The sequence below is a fragment of the Saccopteryx leptura genome, chromosome 6 (assembly GCF_036850995.1).
Source record: "Saccopteryx leptura isolate mSacLep1 chromosome 6, mSacLep1_pri_phased_curated, whole genome shotgun sequence".
NCBI classification, from domain to species: domain Eukaryota; kingdom Metazoa; phylum Chordata; class Mammalia; order Chiroptera; family Emballonuridae; genus Saccopteryx; species Saccopteryx leptura.
Window position 1 is genome coordinate 25,490,302 of NC_089508.1, and position 26,785 is coordinate 25,517,086.

The window sequence follows — 26,785 nt, forward strand, 5'->3', positions numbered from 1 at the left end:
AGGGAGGAAGTCCACCCCTCGCCACGTGGTCTGGCAGGCTGAAGACCTCCAAGGTTATCGGAGTCCTGAGGCAGGTGTTTGCCGGTAATTAACGTACCAGAAATACAGCCTTTCTCCTGCGGGTTTCACAATCATGCAGATGCAAGAAAGACCAGCCTGGATGGGAACTCCTCGGTGACCGTGGGAATTATTCCAAAGAGGGGCTGTCTGGGCTAAAAGTGTGTGACTCTGGAAGACGAGAAGAGACCCCAAAGCCACCAAATCCCAGAGTTTATAATTAGCAGACAAGCCTCCTCTGTGCCGGTTCTGGGGCCCGCGTGGCTCACCGGGGTTAGGGCACACGTAGTCAGACAAAAATAACCCCCCAGTGGGTTCTTGAAGTGTGGAGCCTCTTTGTTTTTCTGAATTTTAATGAAGGGCTCTCCAGGCAGGATGAGAGCAGCACCACGCACTTCGGTGGCCGTGGCCGAGGGGTGGGGCTTCCTCGGCGTCAGCCCGCGCGGGCCTGACCCAGGGCGTCCAGGAGAGGTGGCGGGAAAGCGTCCCCGTCCTCACATGAGATGGCTCGGGGAGAAAGAGAGAAAAACAAAAACTAAAGCTGTTTCTGTTTAGAAACAGGGTTGGGCTCTGTTCCAGATCTTAGCACATTTTGGAAACGGGCAGTAGCGCTGCGTGGGGACGCAACGGAGACCCAAAGGGTCAGAGGGAGGCCCAGGCCCCCAAGAGAGCATTTCTGCGGAACCCTCGGGGCTGCCAAGCTGGCCCCTGCTAGCGGGAACCAGAAACGAGGCTCGGGGACCTGTGGCAGAAGGGAAACCTGCTTCGGGAGCCCTGGGCATGGGTTGCAGGAAGAGGGTGAGAGGGGAGTGTTGTCAGAAGAGCCACCAAACCCCGATGTGAGGAATGGGTCACCTTATCACACCTACTTCTTGCTGTGTCCTCAGCGAAGCCACCTAAAAGCACAAAGGAGACAAGTGCAACTTCACTAATGCAACTGAAAGTCCACACTGAGAGAGACGTCCCGCCAGGCCCAGCCCGGCCCAGCCGGCAGAGCCCTGCGCTCCGGGGCTCAGGGGTAGATGCTGCAGGGGCCACGTGGCCTCTGCGGACTGAACAATGCTAGCGCCTTCTCTCCCCGAGCTAGCTCTCCCTCCCGCTCTCCCACTGGGGACAGTCCCCATCACACTGTTTAACAGCTATCCCCGCACTACCGAAATGGAAGAGACAGCCACAGGAAAAAGCAATTTATTACAACTGAATGAGCCAATGTGGTCACCTGAAAATAAATATTTTTATTACAAAGTACTCCACATAAAAATTCTAAGCTGCTTGCAAGCTTCTTTAGTTTTAGTCTTATTGCATTTTTTTAAGTCCAAAGCAGAGGTTATTTCGTGCAGGGAGTGGTCCTTTGTCCCCCATGGGGTCAGGTGTGTGCAGACTGTCCCACGGGGTCCTCCTTGGCTGTCTGCAGCAGGTCCCACTCAGAGAGGAGCTCCGAGGACACCTCAGTGTACAGCCGGTCCCAGTCCCAGCAGACGTCGTCCTGCCGAGAGAGGTGCGCTGGGTAGGATGAAGGGAGGCCCCCTGCGAGCACAGCCCTCCCACCCGTCTGTGGGGAGGCGGGTCGGCCTGGGAGCCAGCTCGAGGAAGGACGGGCGGACGGAGGAAGGAGCTGCCGCTGCTACCTACCTCCCGGACTTCTGGCTCTGGCGTGAGGACTGCGGAGAGCAGCCTCAGGTCAATGCTTCCATTCTGTGAATGCAAACAAACAAACAAACAAAAAATAAAGAAAAAAGGAAAGAAAAATATCTGTGTACCTCGAGAGGCCTTCAGACAGTTGTCTGTTGCAAAATGAGGAGAACCAGGTGTGTGTGTTAGAACTTCCCAGAGGCAGAGCTCAGGAATGCTTCTCTGAGTAAAATGAGTGGACCGTGAGGCCACTGAGGGAACACGACGTCTACAGGCTGGGCATCCTTTGGGGGAAGGCCCACACTAGGAGGGCAGGGCCTGCCAGCAGCATATCGCCAGGACCAGTGTATCTATGGACCCCAAGTGGGCAGCCACGGACACAGGTGGGATGTGTTGGGTCTAGAGGTACTGTAAGACCCCAGGATGATGCCTCCGGCAGAGGGACTGTTGACAGCAGCCTCAGAGACCCCCAGAGGGCTGAGAAGTCCCTGAGGGTGCTGTCTGGAGCGTACCCCTCCAGGCAGACGTCCCACTCACCAGGCTCTGAAAGGTTGAGTACTTCATGAGGTCGTTGTCCAGGTCCCGGTAGGTTATCACGCGGTTGACCTGGGTGCTGCAGGAAAGACAGAATGTGAGGAGGACCCACAGGCAGGACTGGTCCCAGGAGTGCTGCTGGCCCATGTGAGGAGGACCCACAGGCAGGACTGGTCCCAGGAGTGCTGCTGGACCATGTGAGGAGGACCCACAGGCAGGACTGGTCCCAGGAGTGCTGCTGGCCCATGTGAGGAGGACCCGCAGGCAGGACTGGTCCCAGGAGTGCTGCTGGACCATGTGAGGAGGACCCGCAGGCAGGACTGGTCCCAGGAGTGCTGCTGGACCATGTGAGGAGGACCCGCAGGCAGGACTGGTCCCAGGAGTGCTGCTGGCCCATGTGAGGAGGACCCACAGGCAGGACTGGTCCCAGGAGTGCTGCTGGGCCCGTCCCCAGAGCCTCCCCGCCGCTGGGGAACCACTGAACGGGAAGAAACGTCTACTAAAACGGGAATCCTGAGAGAGAGCCCATCATGGGCACGTGAGGGTCTGCCCGGGCGCAGAACCACGTAGACGGTGTCTGGGGTATATCAGTTCACATGTTCCCTGCCTCCTGCAGCTTCTTCCCTCATTTACCGTACCTGGGAGGGGCCGCCACCTGCAAAGCAAAGTCCTCTTCCTGTATGTCTTCCAGATCCGGAATCACAAGAATATCTGCAACGAGAGAGGCGGCAAAACTGTCCGCAGAATGAACAGGGACCTCACCTCCTCTCCATTTATTACTTGTCGTCATCAACACGCCCACCACGGACGGGGCCAGAGGCTCGGGACAGAGTGGACACGTAGACACAGTCCCTGCCCTCCAACGGCTCCCTGTCTGGGGCTGTGGGACTGAGCTAGAGGTGCACATTCGAATCAAAGGGAGAATGTCAACAATTCCTGAATCCCAGGCTTTACCCCAGAACCAGCAGGATTAGAACCTCCTGGGTGCGGCTCAGGCGTCTGTATTTTTCCTAAGACTTCTTTGAAGATCCCGATGTACACTCCAGGTTGGGAGTCATTGGAGTGGGTCTCCAAGGCGAAACGGAAGGAAATGAGAAGAGCGTCCCAGACAGCACTTGGAGGAGCAGAAGGAAGAGGAATCAGTGAATGGGCCTGGCAGGGTCAGAGACAGAGGAACTGAGGAAGCTGAGTGCCCCGCAGTGAACGTCACTATGCACACACCTCCTCGTGACCGATGAGCCCACTGTAGTCCCTGCAGTCCTCACGGTCCTCATGGCCCTGAGCCTGGGTCTGACGGTCATCTCGCACCGAATGCTACAACCTGGTTCCCCAGCAGTGAGATCAGAGCTCCATGTGCCAGGTCTGACCCAATACAGTGCTGATTCTAAAGACGCCGCTTCTCCTGCTGTCTCCCAGAGGCTGCCCTCTCTGAACTCTCTGTTCGAGACAGACACACAGACATAGACGGAGACCCAACAAGACAGACACACAGACATAGAAGGAGACCCAACAAGACAGACACACAGACATAGAAGGAGACCCAACAAGACAGACACACAGACACAGAAGGAGACCCAAAGCCATTTCTTTCACCAATCTAACAAAGTCATGCAAATGGAGAAACAGAGACAGCACATTTCTTAGCTGTGGCAACTGGCCTAAGGTACAAAAATAGTCCTCTTCTCACGGGGACAACCTCACACCATAGTTTTTCATCTCCAAACGAGTATCACTGACCGGAAGAGGAGTTTTCTTTGTTTTACCCAGACTGCGGAGGGGGCAGAGTGAGAAGGGGCGGGAGAAAAGGCCGGGTGGGTTGAGACAGACCCGGCATTCCCAAACCAACCGCAAACACTCAGAGGAAAACCCTCAGAGACGAGAAAGTGAAGCCCCTTTATGTCTGCTTCCGTGGATTGAATTCAGTTTTTATTTTTTTTAAAGTGATGCAGAGTCATGTCAGGAACAGCTGGGAAGGCCCTGGCCACTTTCAGGTTGTCCAGTACTTAGACTGTGGTTGCTCTGGACGGGTCAGTTCCATGCACGGTGTCTCACGATCGCCTGGCTGTGGGGTTACAGACGCTGAGCCTGGAATAAGAGACCGTCCGCGAGAGAGGCACAGAAAATAAGACACAGAGATACAGGCAGAGAAAGAGAGTGATGAAAGGAACGAAAGGGGTAAGATAAAGAGAAATGGCTGAGGGGGACGTAAAGAACACACACAGCACCCAAAATGATGAACCACAGTCACCAAGTCGTATATCTAGAAAGCTGTTCAGAACTCACTGCATCTCTCTACCCTGCCAGAGAACTAGAAATGGAACTCTCTAAGATTCTGTTGCTTATGCTAATAGACATTCAGCTTTTTTGTACACTCCCGCTCCGCGTGACTAATGCTCCATGGTGAGGGCTGCCGCCCACAGTGCCCTCCGGGGCCCAGGGCGGGCGGGCGGGCTCCTGGGCTGGTGCGGCTGCACCGACTGCAGTGGGGCAGGCAGACGCCGCTGTGCCACGCGCTGTCAGCAGTGTGACAGTTTTGGAGTGAGCCAGTTAGCAGCTCCTGGCTCTCCTTGGATGTGGAGTCCAGCCTGAGATGAATATTCAGAAGTTGGTAAGAAAATGCCTCATGCTGAGCTCAGGGCTCAGGCCAGGGTCTTCCCAGAGTCCCCTTTCCCTCCACAACACTAGCATTTGGGTCCTGTCAACTCTGCCCAGCTTCTCCAGCTCAGAGGAACTGCCCTGCGGCCCGGCCTCCACTCCGCCTCCCCACAGGCTGCTCTCTCCGTCCCCACCCCCCTCCTCCAAATGCGCACGAAGGAGTGTGGGCTGGCCCATCTGTGACAGATCAGAGGTCAGTCCCGGCCTTGGCAGAGGGGCCTCGCAGAGTGGCACTGGTGGGGCTGGCCACACAGTGGGATTTCTCTCTAATTGGAAGCCTGGTGCCCAACAGAACCCGGTAAACTGCCTGAGTGGGACAGAGCCAGCGATGACAGCCAGGCCAAGGCAAGCTGGAACATTCCGGTGCAGTGACAGCTTGAGCCGTCGCAGCCGAGTCAGGCCCTCACGCCGGCCCCTGTGGAACAGGTGGCCGCGGAGCAGGTTGTGGGCAAACTTCAGAGAACTTCATGATTTTATAGTTTCGGACTTGCTCGTGTGTACATGATATGTTCTCGGGAGTTTTTGTTCTTTCTCTGCTTCCCTCCGCCCCGCCCCCACCCCCCACACACAATGAACAAACCTAGAAAAAGAAAGTGGGCCTGAGAAATCCACTTCTTCACAAAATTGCCCACAGGAAACGATGCGGCCCTGCCTAGTCAGCGTGGCTACCTGACCTGCAAGTCTGGCCCGGGACCCAGTCTCATTCAGGGGGTTTCACATTCAAAAGCACATGCTTCCCATACAGACAATAAGAGGAATACAAGAATCTGCTCTTGTACTGTTGAAAAGCTACCACTAGTTTTAAAAAACGAATGATTATGTGAACTTTACCCTCATTTTCTTCTCTCCTGCTAAGAAGAGGAAGACGGTACCAGAAACACGGAGCTAGTTCAGCACATGGGCAGCGCTCCCGTCCACAGGCTGAGAGCGCAGGCTCTGGAGGCAGGGTGGCCGGCTTCAGGTCCCCCACGTACCAGCTGTGTGACTTCCGCCTCTCTGTGCCTCAGTGTCTGCATCTGCGAAACTGGTATGATTATACCCACCACATAACAGTTGCTATAAGTATTAAGTGCAATAATCTTTATAAAATACTAAGTGCTATGCTATTCTTACTCATTTAACATATTGAGCATAAAGGGAAGCTATACCTTCATTTTCTCATTTACTCCAGCCCTTTTTCCAGATGAGAACACTGAGGCTGTGGGACATAGAGCAGTCTGCACGAGGTGAAACCATGAATAATGAACAGAGCCATGCTTACAACGCCAGTCTGACTGCCCCTCAAGCTGCTTCACACCCCACTCATGCTTTCTTTGCAGAGCTAGAGTGCCTTTAGAGAGATCCCTACAGTGGGGGCGCGACAACTGCCTGCAGCCGAATGTTTCCACCTCGCCTTAGACTCCATGTCCTCTGTTGTTGGGCTTCTCTCTCGATACCACTAACCACAAGTAAGCTAAGTCTCTCCCTCATCGTCTGCCCCAACTCACCGCTCTCCCACAACAAGGCCACTGGAGCAGAAAGAAAGTGTGCAGACATTAGAGGGCCCTGGGACTCGTTCTCCGCCCTCCTGGTAACCACCTCCACGGAGGAGGAGATAGCTGGGCACCTGGGACAACCCCAGCAGAGGGGAAGGCCAGGAAGGGGCCGCATCCCTCCCCCCAGTTCTGCCAGCAGGGCCCCACGCAGGCGCAATCCTCACACAGGTCAGCTGCTGCTCTGCCCCAGCTCTGACACCTCAGACTAAACGGCTTTCTTTGGTGGTCTCTGTTCCCTCGCTCTGCAGTCAGCCACCTCAGGCTGTTCAAGCTGCCTGTCTGCCCCCCTTGTGCCAGTTAGCCACACGGTAGGGACACTGCACTACTCCCTTCCTCCCTCCCTCCCTCCCTCCCTCTGGACACCGTCCTTGTCTCTGTGGAGCTCCAGTGTGGTGGGGGACAGTAAACAAGTTCAATTATTTACTGTGAGGGAAACTACCTGGATTCTCTAGCTAAAAACAACAGGGAGTCCTACTTGTCTTATTTTCAAATGCTACAGAAAAGTTTGAAAATTTTCCTTTCTTTATATGAGCCCCAGCTGTCTCCCTAGAGGTAATCAGTATTAACAATTTTGAGTATAAACTCACTGGAAAGAATTTATGCCTACCACAGCACACCACACACATCTTTTTTTGTGAGAGAAGAGGAGGCAAAGAGACAGACTCCTGCATGTGCCCGACCGGGATCCACCCAGCAAGCCCACTAGGGGGTTATGCTCTGCCATCTGGGGCCCTTGCTCCACTGCAACTGGAGCCATTTTTCAGTGCCTGAGGCAGAGGCCATGGAGCCACCCTCAGCACCCGGGCAAGAGGGGGAGGGGTAGAGAAGCATATGGGTGCTTCTCCTGTGTGCCCTGACTGGGAATCAAACCTGGGATATCTATATACTGGGCGAATGCTCTGCCACTGAGCCAACTGGCCAGCCAGCACACATATCCTTTTAAAAATGTTTACAAATAAGATCACTTTCCATACATGTTGTTCTACAACTTGCTTTTATTGTCCTGATAATATACTGATCGTCTATTCTTTGGTGACCACCTGGTATTACTGCACGGTGCTCCATGATGTGTTTTGTCCAGTCCATGGAGGGTCTAATTTAGAATTCTGGGGGTGGGGTGGGTGAGGAGTTAGGAAAGCTCTCTGAATTAGGGACAGTGCAGTTGAACGCTGAAGGATAAAAAGGCTTCAACCAGGCAGGGATGGACATGCAAAAGCACTATGAGGTGGGAAGTACCTCGGAACACAGAAGAAATGAAAGGCCAACCGGTGCGGCTGGCATATAGGCCCAGGGCACAGTGGCACGGGTGAGGCAGGAGAGAGATACCTGATACCAGGAAGAAGATCTGTATCAGCGGTTCTCAACCTGTGGGTCGTGACCCTGGCTTTAGGCGACCCCTGTGTTTTGGTCGTTCGGCCCCCGCCGGGGTCGCGACCCACAGGTTGAGAACCGCTGATCTATACCAACCAGCCAGGGCACACAGACCAGACTCCTCTGGGGCACAGCAGGGGAAACCAAGAGGGACTGAGCCTGGCGAGGTTGCAAAGGGAGGGGTCTATCCATAAAAAACAATAAAAGAGCAGATAAGGAAAATGCATGTACTTCCTTCGTGCATCATCTCAGGATCCAAAAGGCAAGATTCAGAGCTTGCTCCCTGGTCTCTCCACCAGTCCTCATTCAAGGCCGCAGGGTAGGCCTCCCTACCTTGCAGTAGGTAAAGTAACCTTGGCCCTAGTCCTGCCTCCTGGATGCTGAACCAGCTAAGGGCAAGGACCACATCCTGCTCCCTTCTGCATTCCCGAGGGCTGGCGAACTGAAGACAACTGAACAAAAGGGCATCAACAGATGCCCCTCAAGTCTGAAAGTCACACACATGGAGAGCTGTGCGCCAACCCTCTCTGTGTTATTCCAATGACAGCATGAGGGCTACTGAATCCTGAAGTTGTCTGAGTGGGTGCGTTTCACAAGCACAGCCAAGAGCGATCCCTGGATGCTTCCTGGATTTGGTAACATCCCAGCAAAGGCTGCAGATGAAGACCCACTCAAACTTGGCCCACCTGGACCTCCACCCTGAGGCGGGGTCACATGGCTCTCACGTGGCCTGCCCCCTGTGTTTTTCTCCTCAGGTCTCCAGTGTGTCCCACTCTACAACTCACTTTCTGAGAGCCCCCAATAATGGCTTGTTAATGCACAGAAGAAGCAGTAAGAACTTATTTCAAAGAGAAAGACTGGCAAATGGGAAACTCATGATACCAGAACACTGGTCTGCCAATGGATCTACCCAACAAACTATCAGCTGAATCCACAGAAATAAATGAGGGATGCTTAAATAAATACTAGAAATAAATAGTGGGAACACGGAATGCCAGTAGGATCCGTTCCAAGTGGTTTCAAAAGCATGAAAAGCGGCCCCTGCCCTGGAGTACATTCATTACAGACGGTGTCATCACCGCGCACGGGATGCTCACGCCCCGTCCAGTCCCGGAGGCTGCTTTCAGCCCCAGTGGCCTGATGGGAGGAGCCTGCTGCCTCTCCCTGTGGAGGGGTGCGGGCGCGCTGCGATGCATTCTGGGATAGCCCGCATTCAAATCCCACTGTTTGCCAGCTTGGGTATAATTAGAACAGAGTGATCTCTTGGACTGGACTCGGCTTGAAATGAGCATCAGTCAGGCTCTTGTCTTGGGAGCATAACCCTCAGTCCTGCAGGAAGGAGGGAACAAGGAAGGCATCCCAACTGGCCCTTAGGTCCCACAGGGAGCCTTCTTCTCTGTGTCCCTCTTGGTTGGGGCTTCCTGAATGCAATTCCTTGTCCCATGCAGAAGGGTTTCCAGAGAGCTACATAAAGAGTGTACTACACTCCAGCACTGTCTTACTTTGACACCTTAGTGAATAATACAAGTGGTTGGTCTACCTTGTCAGGGTCCTCGGGGCACATACTGATGGCATCTGTCCCTGTCACTTCAACCACCAACTGAGCTCCCCACCACAAAGGCGCTGCCCGGTTACACACAGTCTCTCCCAGAGCGGCCCTCCCACTCGGTGCCTGGCCACGGCAGAGCACCCGCAGGCTGTTAAGGGCTCCTCCCATCCATCACCCATAGCTAAGTTCACTAACCAGTCCACATGCGAGGGATCTGGACATGCTGCTTAAGGACACCCAATAAGAGCTGTCCAGACAACCCCTAATTCTGTGCCCAGAGTCAGCAGACCTCAGCGGAGCTCATAAGCCAAAGGAAACAATGTCTATGGTTTTAGGAGATGGCAACTTTCAACCAGCGGTCATTATAATTTTCTCTGCAGCTGCAAAACTTTGTTTCACTGAATGCCGTTACCTTCCGCACCACGTAGGGGGAATTTTAAACAGGCAAATGGAAGAAGGTCTGATTGAAGATGAAGTTAAGTGAAAGAAATTGGTCTCATTTAGCCCATGACAGGATTCATCTGTGTTCCCAAGTCCACTGAGGTGGCATCATGGGCGTTTCATATTCATGAGCTGCGGCGACACTGTGTCCCCTCATTTACAAAGAGCCGTGTTCAGCAAATTCTGTCCCTGTGGACACTCCGTGCATTTCATGGTCTTGTCAGAGAGACATCAAACGCTCCAGTAACCAAATACCAGAAAATGGCTTTAATTAGTGGATCTCAATCGTATAAATAATTTTTTTTCTAAGTGAAAAATGGAGAAATGTTTTAAAGGGAGAAGTAAAGGGAAAAGCAGTAGGCAACAGGCTTCAAACACCCGAAGGAACAAGGGGAAGAGACGGTCTCAGAGGGTCTCCCGAGCGAGCCGGGCCCAGCGCGCCGTCCCCTGCTCTCCCTGAGTCAGGGTGCGGGGTGCAGAGGCCCGTCTGCAGGTCCCTGGCAGGTCTGCTTTGTGGAGACTTACTCCCTGTGATTTCACCTGGTTCAAGCTGGTCCAGCCACAGTCGTTACCGGCCGAGGAGGAGAATGGCAGAGGACACAGGAGAAGAGTCTGGAAGCTGTGGTGCTGGCCAGAGAGCCAGGCCACAGGCTGAGAAACAGGACTCACCGCGAGCAAAGTGCGTGGCCCAAGGTGCGGCAGAGGAAGAGTGTGACAGACAGACAGGAAGAAAAGCCCGTCCTGAGGGGCCCGCTTGGGGCTGTTTGTTTCACCTGTGTCCTGCATGTTGAAATGCCCCCATGCTCCTGCCAGACCGCATCTGTCCTCCTGCTGCTGGGGAAGACCACAGACCCGAAGGTCAGAATGGCTGATGGTTCCCCACAGCCCCCTCGCTGTGGGGGCTCACCTGGCTGACGACGGTTGGACAGGAAGGTTGGGACTGATTTCGGTTTCTGAGCTAAGCCAGACCTCGGCACAGTGGGGAGAATCTGGCTGGTTCACGAGCAGAGAAGGGGCTTTTTCTTTGCTGAGAGAGGCGACCTAGTCTGTGGTATACCGTGGCGTGTGAAAGCCAGGTCGCACGGCACTACCCACAGAGGGACATGGCACGTTTCTGAAGGAGCCGTGAATGCAACAGCCCAGAGTGAGACCGGCCCCGCCGGCCCTCCAAGTCCATCGAGTGCTGTGTAAGAATCTGTATTGGCCATGCAAAGGGCTGTCAACCAGGACTGAGCCTCTGAGCAAGTCAGAGGTCGTGCTGGTGAGACACAAGCGTGGCCCTACAGGGGTTCTCTGTGAGGAAAGATCTCACTCAGCCCGAGAGCCTGACATTGGGAGGACCCCAGTGTCACCTGCCGGGTGACCTCTAGGGAACAGCACATCACTGGTTCTGGACAGCTGAAGGGAACAAAGAACGATGAATAGGAATGCTCTCTACCGCTCGACAGCTCTGGGAGCTTCGTGGTGTCCCAGCTTTGATCTGCTGAGATCTGTTAAGGATCAGTAGGGGTAAAGGACTTTAAAAATGTAGAGGCATGAAGTGGCTGGAAGGAATGGAAACTGAGGAGCCTCCACTCTCTTCAATAGGACCCAGGATGAGTGACACAGTATTAATGTGACAGAAAACACCTTCTCAGAGCCGCCAGTGGAAGCATGTTAGAAACCAGGCATATCTGATTCCATTTCATCCTCTTCGTGTAATACTCAAAAAACAAGACAAACTACACTGCTTTTATTCTAAATCCTTAGTTTTGTATTTTCCTTATATATATTTATTAAAAAAATGCTACTTTGATCGGTGCCACCCGTGACACCCCACACACGGAACGCTTCTGAGCGGTTCCCTCCGTGCAAGGCCACTGCTGGTGACAGCCAGCTGGTTTTGATCACAGCCACTCCACATCGGATTTTCATAAGATAGATGAGGAGTCTTACTGCTGCTCTCTCTCTTATCAGATGAGAAACGGAGGGGGGGGGAGGGGAGGACGCGTCCTGAGGGAGCTGCGCAACAATCAAGGGCTGCGGCTCTTTCACTGTCCCTCCGCTGCTGCGATTTTCAAAGGCATTTGCCTCAGGCACTTTTAAATGATGGTGTCTCAATTCTGTAATCATCTTTCAAGAACTTTCTCTTAAAGGGTCTTTTAGGTAAACCTAGTCTGTCAACCACACTTATGGACTCAGGAATCACATTCCCAATGTGTCCTGTGTGTATAGACGAGTATACACACACACATACACACACACGCACACACAGCGAACACCTGTGAATTTTTAGAAAGCTGGTAGCACCTAAAGTTAGATCATGTTAATCTCTTGCTAGGGTAAGAGGGTCCCTATCTATACCTTTCTCTTGGATTTCTGTTCTACCTGGATTAGGGATCCTTCTTTAGGAACTAATGTCCACGTGTGATGTGTCAGAAGGAAAAGACTTCTCCACCTGAGGGTTAAGTGATGTGCTATGTCCAACCTCAGATGCATCAACACTCCTGTCCCTTCCCTTCCCACATAAGCGATATCTGGCCGTCACTCTTTAAGCTGCATCATGCACCACATCTCTTCGGAGAACACACACAGCTACCAGTAATCCCAGGCCTCAACGTGCTGTGATTTTGGTTACAAAGACTATTTGGAGCATCTCTATAACTCTACCTATCTTTTCTCTTTGTAGAGAACACATGGCTCTTTATATAGACTCCATCTTTTGAACAGACATCCTAGAACACCAGCCTCTATTACTTTCTAGTCCAATAAAAGTCTAAGTGGGCCCTGGCCAGTTGGCTCAGTGGTAGAGCGTCGGCCTGGCGTGCAGAAGTCCCAGGTTCGATTCCCTGCCAGGGCACACAGGAGAAGCGCCCATCTGCTTCTCCATCCCTCCCCCTCTCCTTCCTCTCTGTCTCTCTCTTCCCCTCCTACAGCCAAGGCTCCACTGGAGCAAAGTTGACCCAGGTGCTGAGGATGGCTCCATGGCCTCTGCCTCAGGCACTAGAATGGCTCTGGTTGCAACAGAGCAATGCCCCAGATGGGCAGAGCATCGCCCCCCGTGGGCGTGCCAGTGCATCCTGGTCGGGCGCATGCAGGAGTCTGTCTGACTGCCTCCCCATTTCCAACTTCAGAAAAAATACAAAAACAAACAAACAAACAAACACAAAACTCTAAGTGGTCTCAGATCTTCCCAGCTGTGGTCATCACCACTGTAGACCTGTCTGCAGTAGGTTCCTCGCCTTCTCACCCTCACTCATTCATTCCCTTCACAGCTGTGTGGAGAAGTATCTGCAAAGCTGCAACACTGCGTGCAGTCACGTCTAGGACCGTCACAAAAGTAAAAGGGGTTGGTTTCATCCTGTCCTGATCCTGTCCTCTTATTCAACCAAGACAGAATGCTAGGAGTTACAGAACAAATACTCTGATCTCGATAATGATTTCAGCAGAGGCGGATTAAGGTCGGTTGAGGCCTCAGGCGCAGAAGAAAATATTGGGCCCCTGTCATTAGAAAAAATTACAAAGTTGGGGTTTTGTGGGGCCCTTCAGAAGTTGGGGCCCAGGGCGTGCCCTGTTAAATCTGCCTCTGGATTTCAGGTAGAGTCAGCTGTCTTTGACTTTCGTCAGTGCTTGATGTTGGATGATTTATTATTAACCATATTCCCCGAAACAGATGATGGCATGGCAGATTGCTGTCGGAGCTTTCTCCCTGTTCCTGAGAAGGTGAATGCAGCCTGCTTCATGTACAGCACGCATGCGTGCATGGCACAAGACCTTTGTTGGGCAGATAAAATGTATTATGCTCACTTTGTTAAAGATAACACGAGGAGGCCGTCGCCCAGGTGATATTAATGTGTGTTGGGGTGGGCTAAAGGCAGGCAGAATCCTTGTAGCCTGGGGCTTGGTTTTGGGATTAAGCCTTTCCTACCCTTTTTGATGTGGGGTGGTACAATCCAATCATGCCTCAGAAAGTGACTTTGTATTAGAGACTTCCCTATTTTGTATATTGGATTAAGGGTTTGGATTTCTACAATATAAAATGGGGACGGAGCGGGAGTTTGTTCTCTTGGTTCCTGAGATTATCATTAGAGGAGGGAGCAGAGCAGAGAGCAGAAAGAGGCCATGTGGCCAGGAGAAGCAGCCAAGATGGTGGAGTGCTGAGTGAGATGCCAGTTTGTGCAGTTTGTATCTGGGATAAGGAAGGAGATGGGGAACTGAGGAGAATAAGGCTGGTGAGCTAGAAACCTTTGATTCTAGGAAACTCGGATAAATCAGTAGCTTTGTGAGCACTGAATGTGAGTGGGTTTTGGAGCCCAGTGTATGTTTTACTTGCCCGCCGGGTGCAAGCTAGGATTAAAGATGACAGCCCATCAGTTCTTGGCTCTGTTGTTTCTTTGCCGACTGTCCGAATCCAATGCGAACCTGCACGGGCAAGGCGGCTGTGATAGTGGCCCTGGCCGTGCCTGCTGGCTTTACAACCTTCGTTTGCATTCTTCCCATTCCAAGTCTTCAGATGGGGAATACAGGTAAGCCGCACACGTTAACAAAGAGAATGAAACCCCAGACAGGTCACTGGGAACTGTGTTTTGGGAGAAACGTGCATGATGGTTGTCTGGAAACTCTGATGTGACCTAGAGATTTCAGGGCACCACTAGGGGCATAAAGCACTCTGTCCCAGCTCTGCCAACGAAGCTGGAGGTCTGGGCGAGACTCTGGGCTGTGCCTGAACCAGAGTAAGGCGGAAGATGACTGAGTTCTTTTCTCCAGAGGACCCAGCATGGGCACAAGAATTCATTATCTGAAAGCAATCTCAATGGATGTGATAGAAAAGACAGCATAAGAGAGGAAGGGGCAACTCTGAAGATTCTGCTTTATGTCAGAGCTTTAAAGACCTGGCCTCTGGCTTTTCCCTACTCAGCCCAGGAGCTGCTATAGATAAGACTTCAGTGAGAGGTTTGACGAGGGCAGGCAGGTAAATCTGAGAACCGGGATAGGGAGCAAACATGCAACAGGGTGGGGACAAATGAGTGGAGACACGCCTCCTCCACCGGCAGGGCCGAGGAACGAACCCACCACTTTTAAGGGCGAGGAGGGCTGCGTGAGAGCAGAGTGATCGGGGCACAGAGACCACATCTGAATTCCAGCTCCACCACTCACGAGAGGGGGTGTACTGGAGCGGCTGGTTCGCACTGACTTGTAAGAACCAAAGACTACATTTTTAGGAATTCTGCATGCAGGCTGTTAAACATAAACATTATTAAAGGTTAAATTACACACCCTTATAATAAAATAAATTATATTAAAAACAAAGGTAATGCTCAAATTTTATCACTTCCTAAATTTTGCTACATTTTACTTTACCTAAGCCCTCGAGATTATTTACACTAATGTAGCAGCAGGAAAATGCAGTTCACTCACTAGGGTGCTACTGCCCATCTCTTCCAAGCTCTGTGGTCAGTGACGTCAGGTTGGGAGCCTGAAATCAACCACGGTGTGGGTATTTACACCACAGAAGCCAGCAAACACAGCCAATGAGGATTTTTCCCCTGAAGAGCTGGTTGTTAAATACGGCAGTCCTCCCTTCAAACTTATCTGCAGGGGATAAATTCCCAGACCCTGGCGAATGCCTGACACTGTGGGTAGTACCAAGCCCTATACATACTGTGTTCTATCCTATATATACATACCTATGAAAAAGTTTGATTTATAAATTAGGCACAGTAAGAGTAACAACTAATAATAAAATAGAACAATTATAACAATATACTGTAATAAAAGCTATGTGAATGTAGTCTCTCTCTGATAACAGCTGATAACAGAGACAGCTGCTAAGTGACTAATAGAGAGCATACAGCACAAATGTGCTGGACAATGGGTGATTCCCACCCTAGGAGGAGCAGAACAGGACGAAGCAAGATCTCATCACACTACTCAGAACAGCATGCAATTTAAATCCTATGAATTGTTTATTTCTGGAATTTTCCATCTATCTTTTCGAACCATGGCTGACCACAGGTAACAGACCACAGAAAGCAAAACCACAGCTAAGGGACGGTGTGCCTGTATTTACCAGCACGTCACTGTGACCTGTGAGTTACTTAACTTCACAAGGCTTCAATTTCTTCCTCCGTGAAAGGGTGATAATCAGTCCCCTCATGGGACTGGGAGAACCACCTAAGTAGGACAGGTAACACAGCACAGTGCCTGGCTCCTGGCAAACACGTCAGCATTAATTATCAGTAGCATTTCTTACAAGACTGGCTTCTTTTTCAGATTTCTAACTCAATACCCCATAAAGAGAACAAAGCACAGACAAAGCAGAGACAAAAGAGGACAGCTACTCCCCGCACCAGTGAGAGCCATCCCAGCACCCCAGCCCGCCACGCCCCACTCCCACTGTGGATGTTTGTTGGTCAAATAAGTTTGTAAATATGATATATATATGTTTGCTCGCTTATAGTTTGCATTGGGTGTGGGGGACAGGCTGTAAACAGGCAGGGTCATTATAGCCTAAGGCTTAGTTTTAAGACTAAACCTTTCCCACCCTTTTAATACTAAGATCTTTTCAAAACTGAGCTTTTCCCCACACCCTTGACTGTTGCATGATGTGGGTGGTGCACTCTCATGAGGAATCCCATTATGCCTCAGATAAGTGACTTTGTATCAGAGACTTCCTTGTCTGTATATTGGATTAAAGATTTTGATTTCTATACTATAAAGTGGGACAGAGGAGCCCATGCTGGAGGAGAGCAGAGAAAGGCCATGTGGAGGAGAGGAGAAGCAGCCAAGATGGCAGAGTGCTGAGGATAAGCCAGTTTGTGCAGAGTTTGTACAGAGAGAAGAAAATGGGGAACAGAGGTGAATAAGGCTGGTGAGGTAGAAAACTTTGATTCTAGGAAACTCGGATAAGTCGGTGGCTTTGGGAGCCCTGAATGGAAAGGGAAGTGTTTTCCCACTGTGTGTATTTCTTGCCCGCCGGGTGCAAGCTAGGATTAAAGCTTATGACCCACCAGGTCTTGGCTCCATTGTTTCATTACCATCTGTTCGAATCCAATGCGAACCTGCACAGGCCAGGCGGCTGTGATGGTGGCCGTGGATACTGGCCTTACAATGTTTAAGTAAAAGGAGCTCCCGCATGTGTCCGTGTCAGGGAAGGGAAGGGGAGGGAGGCATGGATTTAAAAAGACCTTAGCATCTAGTCCTACTGACTTTGAATTTAGAAAAAACAAATTGATTTTAAGAAATATTATTTCATTTAAAAAATCAGTGCTGTAAATTCAATGCAATACCAATTAAAATACCAATGACTTACTTCAAAGATATAGAACACATATTCCAAAAATTTATATGGAACCAAAAGAGAACACAAATAGCCTCAGCAATCTTGAAAAGGAAGAATAAAGTGGGAGGTATCACACTTCCGGATATCAAGTTATACTACAAGGCCATTGTACTCAAAACAGCCTGGTACTGGCATAAGAACAGGCATATAGATCAATGGAACAGAACAGAGAACCCAGAAATAAACCCACACTTTTATGGATAACTGATATTTGACAAAGGAGGTAAGAGCATACATTGGAGTAAAGACAGCCTCTACAACAAATAGTGTTGGGAAAATTGAACAGCTACCTGCAAAAAAAAGAAACTAGACCACCAACTTACACCATTCACAAGAATAAATTCAAAATGGATAAAAGACTTAAATGTAGGCCGTGAAACCATAAGCATCTTAGAAGAAAACATAGGCAGTAAGCTCTCGGACATCTTTCACAGCAATGTATTTGCCAATTTGTCTCCACAGGCAAGTGAAATAAAAGACAGGATAAACAAATGGGACTTTATCAAACTAAAAAGCTTCTGCACAGCTAAAGACAATAAGAACAGAATAAAAAGACAAACTACACAATGGGAGAATATATTTGACAATGCATCTGATAAGGGGTTAATAACCAAAATTTATAAAGAACTTGTAAAACTTAATACCAGGAAGACAAACAATCCAATCCAAAAATGGGCAAAAGAAATGAATAGACACTTCTTCAAAGAGGACATACAGATGGCCAATAGGCATATGAAAAAATGCTCAACATCACTAATCATTAGAGAAATGCAAATTAAAACCACAATGAGATATCACCTCACACCAGTCAGAATGGCGCTCATCAACAAAAAAACACAGAATAAGTGCTGGCGAGGATGTGGAGAAAAGGGAACCTTCCTGCATTGCTGGTGGGAATGCAGACTGGTGCAGCCACTGTGGAAAACAGTATGGAGATTCCTCAAGAAATTAAAAATCGAACTGGGCCCTGGCCGGTTGGCTCAGCGGTAGAGCGTCGGCCTAGCGTGTGGAGGACCCGGGTTCAATTCCCGGCCAGGGCACATAGGAGAAGCGCCCATTTGCTTCTCCACCCCTCCGCCGCGCCTTCCTCTCTGTCTCTCTCTTCCCCTCCCACAGCCAAGGCTCCATTGGAGCAAAGATGGCCCGGGCGCTGGGGATGGCTCTGTGGCCTCTGCCCCAGGCGCCAGAGTGGCTCTGGTCGCAATATGGCGACGCCCAGGATGGTCGCAACATGGCGACGCCCAGGATGGGCAGAGCATCGCCCCATGGTGGGCAGAGCGTCGCCCCATGGTGGGCGTGCCGGGTGGATCCCGGTCGGGCGCATGCGGGAGTCTGTCTGACTGTCTCTCCCTGTTTCCAGCTTCAGAAAAGAAAATGCAAAAAAAAAAAAAAAATCGAACTGCCTTTTGACCCAGCTATACCACTGTTAGGAATATACCCCAAGAACACCATAGCACTGTTTGAAAAGAAATGCACCCCCATGTTTATGGCAGCATTGTTCACAATAGCAAAGATCTGGAAACAGCCCAAGTGTCCATCAGTGGACGAGTGGATTAAAAAGCTTTGGTACATATATACTATGGAATACTACTCAGCCATAAGAAATGATGACATTGGATCATTTACAACAACATGGATGGACCTTGATAACATTATATTGAGCAAAATAAGTAAATCAGAAAAAACTAAGAACTATATGATTCCATATAGAGGTGGGACATAAAAATGAGACTCAGAGACATGGTCAAGAGTGTGGCAGTTACAGGGTGGGGGGGAGGAGAAGGAGGGGGTTGGGGGAGGGGAGGGGCACAAAGAAAACCAGTTAGAAGGTGACGGAAGACAATTGGACTTTGAGTGATGGGAATGCAGCATAATCAAATGTTAAAATAACCTAGAGATGTTTTCTCTGAACATATGTACCCTGATTTATCAATGTCACTCCATTAAAATTAATAAAAAAAAAAAATCAGTGCTGGCTAGCACAGTTTTAAAAAATTGGAGAAGCAAAGGAACCAGGCTTAGGAACCATGTAAGAAGTCCTATATGTTGTACTAAGCCTAAGGAAGAAATGCTAACATGATGGAATGAATGTTCTTACTCAGCCAGAGAAAGGAATGGAGACATCAGGGTTCCAATTTACCTGTACTTAAAGAATTCTTCCCACTTCCCCACTCTCTGCATTAGAGCTCTTTAGGCTCGGAATAACTGCTATTTGCAAGAGAATGGATAAAAAGGATGTGATGGAAGGATTAAGCAAAGAATGAGAAAGAACCCAAAAGAGAGTTAGAAAGCCCAAAGACAGAGATGAATGGGAAGAGGGGAGAGAGAGGGCGACTGAGTGATAGCTCTTTATAGATAGCATTTTTCTAATTCCACTGACAGTCTAGCATCTCACATCTCATCCAGCCTCATTGCTTGGCTGTGTTCAGCCACTTTTACCTATTTTCCCTGTTGACACGAATAGAAAATGGAGCAATTACCCTTAAACTCAGAGCTCTCAGATCATCCAGATTGCTACACTTGCAGAATTAAGTCCCCAATTGCCCCTGGCTAGAAGTGGCTCAACTCAGCTTGTCCTTTAGGAATTAAACATTTTTCGGCTGGCCATAAGGATTTATTATTCGGAAGGTTTTGAGATACTCAATTCTGTCAGAGCTGGACTTCAAGATGCAAAGAGCACAGCCCTCGCCGGTGGGGACAAGGCCTGCCCAAGAGGCACTGGGAGGTGCCAGGAAGAGGGAGCGACAGATCCACCCACAGCCCGGGTTACACCAAGAGGCAATGGTTATACGCAAGAAAGAGCTGATCCGTTTTTATGTAGCTCCTGTTTTCAGGGGCTTTCCACTTTCTAAAGCTGCGTTTTGGGGCTCACAGGCTCTTTGTTAACAAGTCTAACCCTGAGGTAAGTTCTGAAAGTTCAGTCCATATCTAACTGCACTTTCAGAGACTCTCTCAACTTGAACACTGCTCATCTTTTTTAAAGACAAAGAATTTCTCTCCCATCTGTGTGCCTCTCAACGTTCCTTCTTAAAGTTTCACTTTCTCCAGAGCCCACACTCTGAAAGCTGGATTTTAGGGTGGGATACGCTTTTGGGGTTTGAGAGGGGACATGACTTTGCACCTGCTCTCTTCTCTACCAGGGTGCCCCCACCCAACTTCCACCCCCACTGCTGGCAACTCGATCTTCCTTCAAGCTGAAGTTTAAGTCACTTCTTCAGTGGCCTTCCCTCATCACCCACTCCAATCAGTGGACTCAATTGCGATTTGTCCTTATTTAGTTGTGTGACTATTTTTTGTCCCTATTTCCCTAACTAGATTATAAGCTGTATGAGGACAAGGACCATCATATCCCCAGTGCCCAGCCCTATGAATCATACACAGAAGGTATTTAACAAAAGGCGGTTAAATGAATGAATGAATAAGTGACTTGCCCAGAATCACCTGCAGAGATTGGGTTTACTCCTATTACAGATCTGATGTTCTTTCTATAACACATGCAATCTTCCATGACAGAAGTCTAAAGGCCTTAGGGTAAATCAGTAATTTGATTCCAAGAATATGAATGATGTTATCACTAAAAATGGTCATCTAGAAAAATCAGTTTTGCCATCTTACAATTTGGGGATCCTGAGGTCATTTTGGGCTTGAGCTGTTTGTCCATCATCCTCAGCTATTCTCCATAATCATGAATCCCAACTTTCCTTGAAGCACGGTGTTAGCTCTAGCTGTTGAGTGACACCACCTGGAATCAGCAGTCTTCGACTTCACTAACAGCAGTTTATACAGGGACACTGACTGTGAGTAGTTGAGAATGGACCAGAATCAGGCTTAACTCTGCAGAACAGCCTTCTCTTCTATTACCGTGAATTCCTTATCCATTCTCCACATGGAGTCTCCCATCACGCCAGGCTACCTGCCTTGGACGGCCTTTTACTTTCTTCTCTACCTAACCAAGTCCTATCCGTCCTTCAGGACGCACACACATCCTTCCTCAATGCCCTCTGCCCACAGGGATCACTTCCTCTTCTGAACTCATGGCCCTCAACAGAAACCCCCAATAGCAACAACCACTCGCTGCCTTTGCCACCTAACTCCTGGGATGCCATTCCTCTTGTGCGCTGTGTCTCCCCAGCGAAGTTCAGTGTTCCTTAGAGCACAGCCCTATAAGGTCTTAGGAAGGCTTTGCAAATCACTTCCCAAAGGCCTAATCAAATTGGCAGGTGCATTTTGTTCTCTTTCTGAAGTGCTTTTAAAGGATTCTCTCTGTTATTTTGTGAAATACGAATTTGAAAATTTTTAGGCCATGCCCTCTCCTGTCTGGGTTCACCACAGGCCCCACCGTTCTGTAGCTCCATGTGGCTGTACTGTCTGCCTGGCCCCTAAGGGCACTTCAGCTTGTAGCCTGTCACGGTCTTGCAAACAGTCCCCATTCAATACATTCTGGATGACCAACAACCCCCAGATTGCCTCAATACCACTCACTCTCCGTTTCTCATTCTAAAACCACACCTTATCTTAAAAGTTCCTTTCTTCTTCTATTTTGCTGTTCTCTTCCCTCGGAAGCCTGAGGCATCAGTGGGGGTGGGAGAAGTGCTTCTCTTCTCTCCCTAGGCATCTTCCCTGGGGAAGAAGGAGCAACATGGACCAACAGTGAAGCTAGGGAGGCTGAATGCAGGGCGCCTCCTGAGAGTCTTCTGTGAAAGAATGGGGAAAGCAGGACGCAGCTCCCTCGGGTTTGTGCGCAGGGACAACCTCACTCACCACTCCCTCTGGCGCACAGAACAGCACGGGCCACAGAACACCATAAGCAAGCCTGTGGGCTTTCCTCCATGGGGCTGATGGGGAGGAGACCAGCTGCCTGGGGGGGGGGGGGGGACCTGAACTTTAGATCCTAGTTTTTGTTCCCCGAGACTCCTCTTCTCCAAGACGGCTCACCTCGCCAATCACCCACTCCCAGCGAGTCCAAGGGAAACAACAGCCCCTTCCCAGTGTGTTCCTACCACTGATGACCTCAAAGAGCCTGGATGTGTAAGTTCCCCAACAGGTGCCCACGGATCTGTTTACTGTCACTGCTGAATGGGCGTCCAGGGATAAGTCAGGGCAATCACTCGTGGAGTCTCCCCACCCACTGGTTATTCTAGGTTCAAAGGAGCAGCCTTCACTAGCCAACCAAGTAATTCTCTTAGCAAAGATAATTCTAGAAACTAGTTATATGTAACATATGAATCCTACTGCATAATGGATTCTAAACATTCACATACAGTGAAATGGACTAAGTCAAGTGTGAAGTGTAACATATGAACTGATTTCCCATTAAAGGACTCAGGCATGACGACATGGACAACAGATTTATGCCTGGAAGAGGGCTGTCCCCCCCCCCCCACCACCACCAAAAGGAAGATCAAGTGGATGCTCTGACAAGAGGGTTTAATGCTTCAAACCTCAGAGCCAAAATAAAGGCCAAATCACAAATTTCACATTCAAAGTTTATGACAGGAAATAAATGCTAGAGAAGTATTCTTTGAAAATAGGTATCTTTCTTCTCTTCCTTCTTAATGAAATTATATGAAGCCTCCATCCTGTCAATCATTCTGGGCCCTCTATATTACTAACCTGGGAGCTAATATTAATACACCTACTTGTGGAAGGAGATGCCAACATAGCTGGGGGTCATACCATCTGTTACAGCCCAGAGGCCAAGGGCAAGGACTCTGGGGGTCAAGACCTGTATTCAAATCCTGGCCTGGGCTGTGCAGCATTGGTGATGTGGCGGTGAGCACAGTGGCTTCCAAATCCTGGTGCTGCTATGTACAAGTTGTGTGATCTGGGGCAAGGTTACCTTTCTTTACCTCAATCTGCTCATCTTTAATGAAAAGAATAAAGAATAATCCACATGTCCTTTAACAGGTGACTAGATAACCAAAATGTGGTATACCCATGCGATGGATTAGTATCAATAAAAATGAACAGGCCAGTGGTACATGCAACAACATGAATGAATCTCACGATCATTACAAAGAGTGAACAAAGCTAAACACAAAAGCACACACACATATGATTTAATTTACATAAAATTCTAGGAAATGCAAACCACGCTATCATGACAGGAAGTAGATCAGGGGTCACCTGAGGATGGGGCAGAGGAAGGCTGGACTGGGAAGTGGCGTGGAAACTTCTGGGGGTGACGGACGTGTTCTGCTACTGACTGTGGAGGGGTGTCCCGGGGTTTCCGGGACATATACATCTGTCAAAATTCAACCTGTGCACTTTAAATGAGGGCGCTTTATTGTACATAAATTAGACCTCAATAAAGCTGATTTTAAGATACTTTCCCATCGATTTGTTTTGAGAATTAAATGAGAAAAAAACGTGAAACACTGGGCTTGGCCAGCGGTACCTGGTAGATGTCCAGCTGCGGGGCTGGGAACACCGGGTGAGAGCAGTGTTCTCTGAGAGTCGGACCAGAGCTCCCCTCCGAACTATTTTCTTTAATGATCTCTAAGATTCAATTTCTTAACACATCCAATGACAGGTTTGGACAAGACAGCCTGTGCAGCTGCTTAAAGTGCGACAATGTGTTGCTAACGTGATGACACCCTGACGCAGCTGGCATGGCCGCCTACAACGTGCCTTGCAGTGTGTGCAAACTGGAGCACTCAGGAGCCTGTGCTGCAACACGTAACAGTCACTCCCTGAAGCAGAGCATTTTTCACATTGGAAAATAATGGAGAAAATAGGATTTCACTGGATCTTAGCCAAAAGGCCGAGAAGTAATGGAGAAAGTAGGATTTCAGAAATCCTTTGAAGGCATTGGGAAGAGGTCCAAGGAAGGGTGTGGAGAGGCCCGGAGAAGAGCTCCAGTTGAGTAACCCTCTGTAGACCACGGATTAATAAGCATCTCAGAGTTATGAGCATCCTGACTTCCACGCGCACTGCTCCCCAACCACCCAATGGCTTTGTGGACGGCTGGCCGGGCCCCTGCCTCTTGAGTCCTCTGCCAGAGCCTCCTGGACGGTGACCCCACTGCCCTACGCAGCCAATGGCTAAAGCACAGACAGCCTGTGAGGGAAGGCAGGCCGGAAGTCACTGAACCGCCACACTGGCCAGCTGAATACCGACAGAGGGCACCCTAGGGACAGGGCTGGGAAAACGACTTTGGGAACAGCGATGGAGAAGGGGTCACTGGCAATGATCAGTGGGTGCAGAAGTGTGCAGCTACGAGGAGTTTAGTGAGTGGAGCTCAGGAGGACTACCTGACGAACAGAAATGAGCTGGTCAATAAGAGATCAGGGAAGAGCAAAGAAAATGCTGAAGCATGGTGAGAGTCTGCTCATAAGCTCTAACAAACCCGAGCAGGTGGACTGCAGCCCCGCCTCCAGTGACTACCTGTAAGCCCCCCTGGAATGAGTCAGGACAGAAGAACTTTCACACTCCAGCCCTGGGTCCTGCTTTAGAAGCACTACACCAGGGTCGTCAACCTGTGGTCTGCAAAATAGTCATGCAGGGAGTGTATCAAAATTAATGTACCTCCCTGGGCCCCAACAGCAGCTTCTGCTTTATGGGTGGCCTGGGAACCTGCATTTTAAACATCACTCTAGAGTATTTCACAATGTCCTATGTGACCCTCGCCCCAATCCTCTGAGGTAGCTCTGAAACACAGGTAATCATCAAGTTTCACTGACTTAGTTCTCTCCTTCACTTTGTAGTCACATGCAAAGGTTCAGGAGCAGAAGGCTGTGGACTCCACTTCTAGCCCTGAGAGGGTCACTGGTACCAGACTTGCTTTCCTGCTATAAACAATTAGAAATCTGGGAAAAAATGCAAGATACAACTGATCTCAGACAGTGGAGAAACAGCACAGGACTGTGTCCCTGAGAGAAGGGAACTAAGTGAAGGGAGCCCTGTAGTCACCCTGGCTTTCTGCCGACAGGCACCTCCCGGCACAGGGAGGGGGAACCCCAAGTGGAACATGGAGGTCTTGCTGAGGTGAGGAGACAGAGGTCAAAGTTTACAAGTCTAAGATGGCTGGATTTGAGAAGCAGTATATAAGAGGGGAAGCTACGTAGGAAAAGAGCTCTAGAAATCTAGACGGTCTGCACAGTAAGTTGTGTACACACAGGGTCAAGCTCCACAGGCAGGGCAAAGGATGACCATCAGCAAGGTGTGAGCTGAATGACCCCCAGAGCTTACACAAAATGGGAGAGGATCAGCTCCACCCAGGCCAGTGGAGGGTCCCTACTGAACAGTACTCAGAAGAGACACCTGAGTGTCTCACTGTTTATGGCTAATTCCAGACTTGTACTAATAAAGCTTAAAAACAATTCTCAAAACACTCAAGTTGATCAGCCTGAACCGGGTAGTCAGATGGTTAGAGCATCATCCCAATAAAACAAGGTGGCGGGTTTGACCCCTGGTCAGGGCATATACAAGAAATCAATCAATGAATGCATATAAGTAAGTAGAACAACAAACTGATGTTTCTCTCCCTTCCTCTCTTTCTCTCTAAAGTCAATAAATTTAAAAAATTATCAAATTCATCAATAAATACATTAACTGCCTACCAAAAAAAAATATTGGTCTTTAAAGAGAGAAAACTAGATCCAGATACTCAAATGAGTAACATTTACAATAGCCAGATTCCAATCAAAAAGCTATAATCAAGCAGAAAAATATGCCTTGTAACCAAAAGAAAAATTAGTCAACAGAAACAGACCCAGAAAATATACAGATGATAGAATTAGTAGAAAAGACTTTAAAACAGCTACTATAAATGTTAGTATCAAGGAAAAATAAAAACACAAATAAAATAGACAAATGGAAGATATACACACACACATACACACACACACATACATACATATACAGAACTGTGTGAAGCTTCTAGAGCTGAAAAATACAATACCTGAAACAACAAATTCAGTGGATGGGTTTAACAACATTACAGAAGAAGAGATTAGTTACACAGCACGGAAACCAACCAAACTGAAACAGTTTAAAATGGACTAGAAAAATAGAATCTGAGCCTCAATGACCTGTATGGCAATTTCAAATGATATAATCTACAAACCTGTAATTGGAGTCCCAGAAGGAGTGAGAGGGGAGAAAAATATACTCAAAAGAAATATGGCTAAAATTATCTGAATCTGATGAAAACAATAAATCCACAGACTCAAGAAGTTCAAGTAGGATAAATACAAAGTAAGCCACACCAAGGAACATCATAATCAAATGGCTGAAAACAAAAGATAAAAGGAAATAAATCTTAAAAGCAGCCAGAGAAGAAAGACACTGCAGACCGGGGAGCAGAGGTAAGAGTGACCACTGACTTCTCACCAGAAACCATGCAAGCCAGAGACAAGTCAATGTGCTCAGTGGAGAAACAAAGTGGTCAGCCTAGAGTTCCATGTCTGGTGAAAAGTCAAGACATTGTCAGACAAACAAGGCTAAGAGGATTGTTGCCAGAGAACTTGCTCTACAAAAATTGTTAAATGAAGTTCTTCAGGCACATGGAAAATGATACTAGATGGAAACTGAATCTTACACAAAGAAATAGAATGTGGAAATGATAAACATGTGGGTTTAAAACAAAAAGGATTTGATAATTTAGGTCCCAAATATAATCTCCTCTCTAGTAGGTTTCTTGTAAAAATTACACACAAACTAGATCTTTCGCCCCTGAGTTTTGAATGT

General features: G+C 49.1%; 1 protein-coding gene across 1 annotated transcript in view; it reads right to left on the reverse strand.

The window, feature by feature from the left end:
- Positions 1-1,229: 1,229 nt before the first annotated feature.
- Positions 1,230-26,785, reverse strand: part of IFT43 (intraflagellar transport 43) — a 92,725-nt gene continuing 67,169 nt past the window's right edge. The window contains exons 6-9 of the mRNA XM_066343444.1: positions 2,862-2,934; positions 2,227-2,302; positions 1,690-1,752; positions 1,230-1,543 (exon numbers count right to left, since the gene is read on the reverse strand). Coding sequence (XP_066199541.1) covers positions 1,424-1,543; positions 1,690-1,752; positions 2,227-2,302; positions 2,862-2,934 — 332 coding nt within the window. The 3' untranslated portion in view covers positions 1,230-1,423. The remainder of the gene's footprint in view (positions 1,544-1,689; positions 1,753-2,226; positions 2,303-2,861; positions 2,935-26,785) is intronic.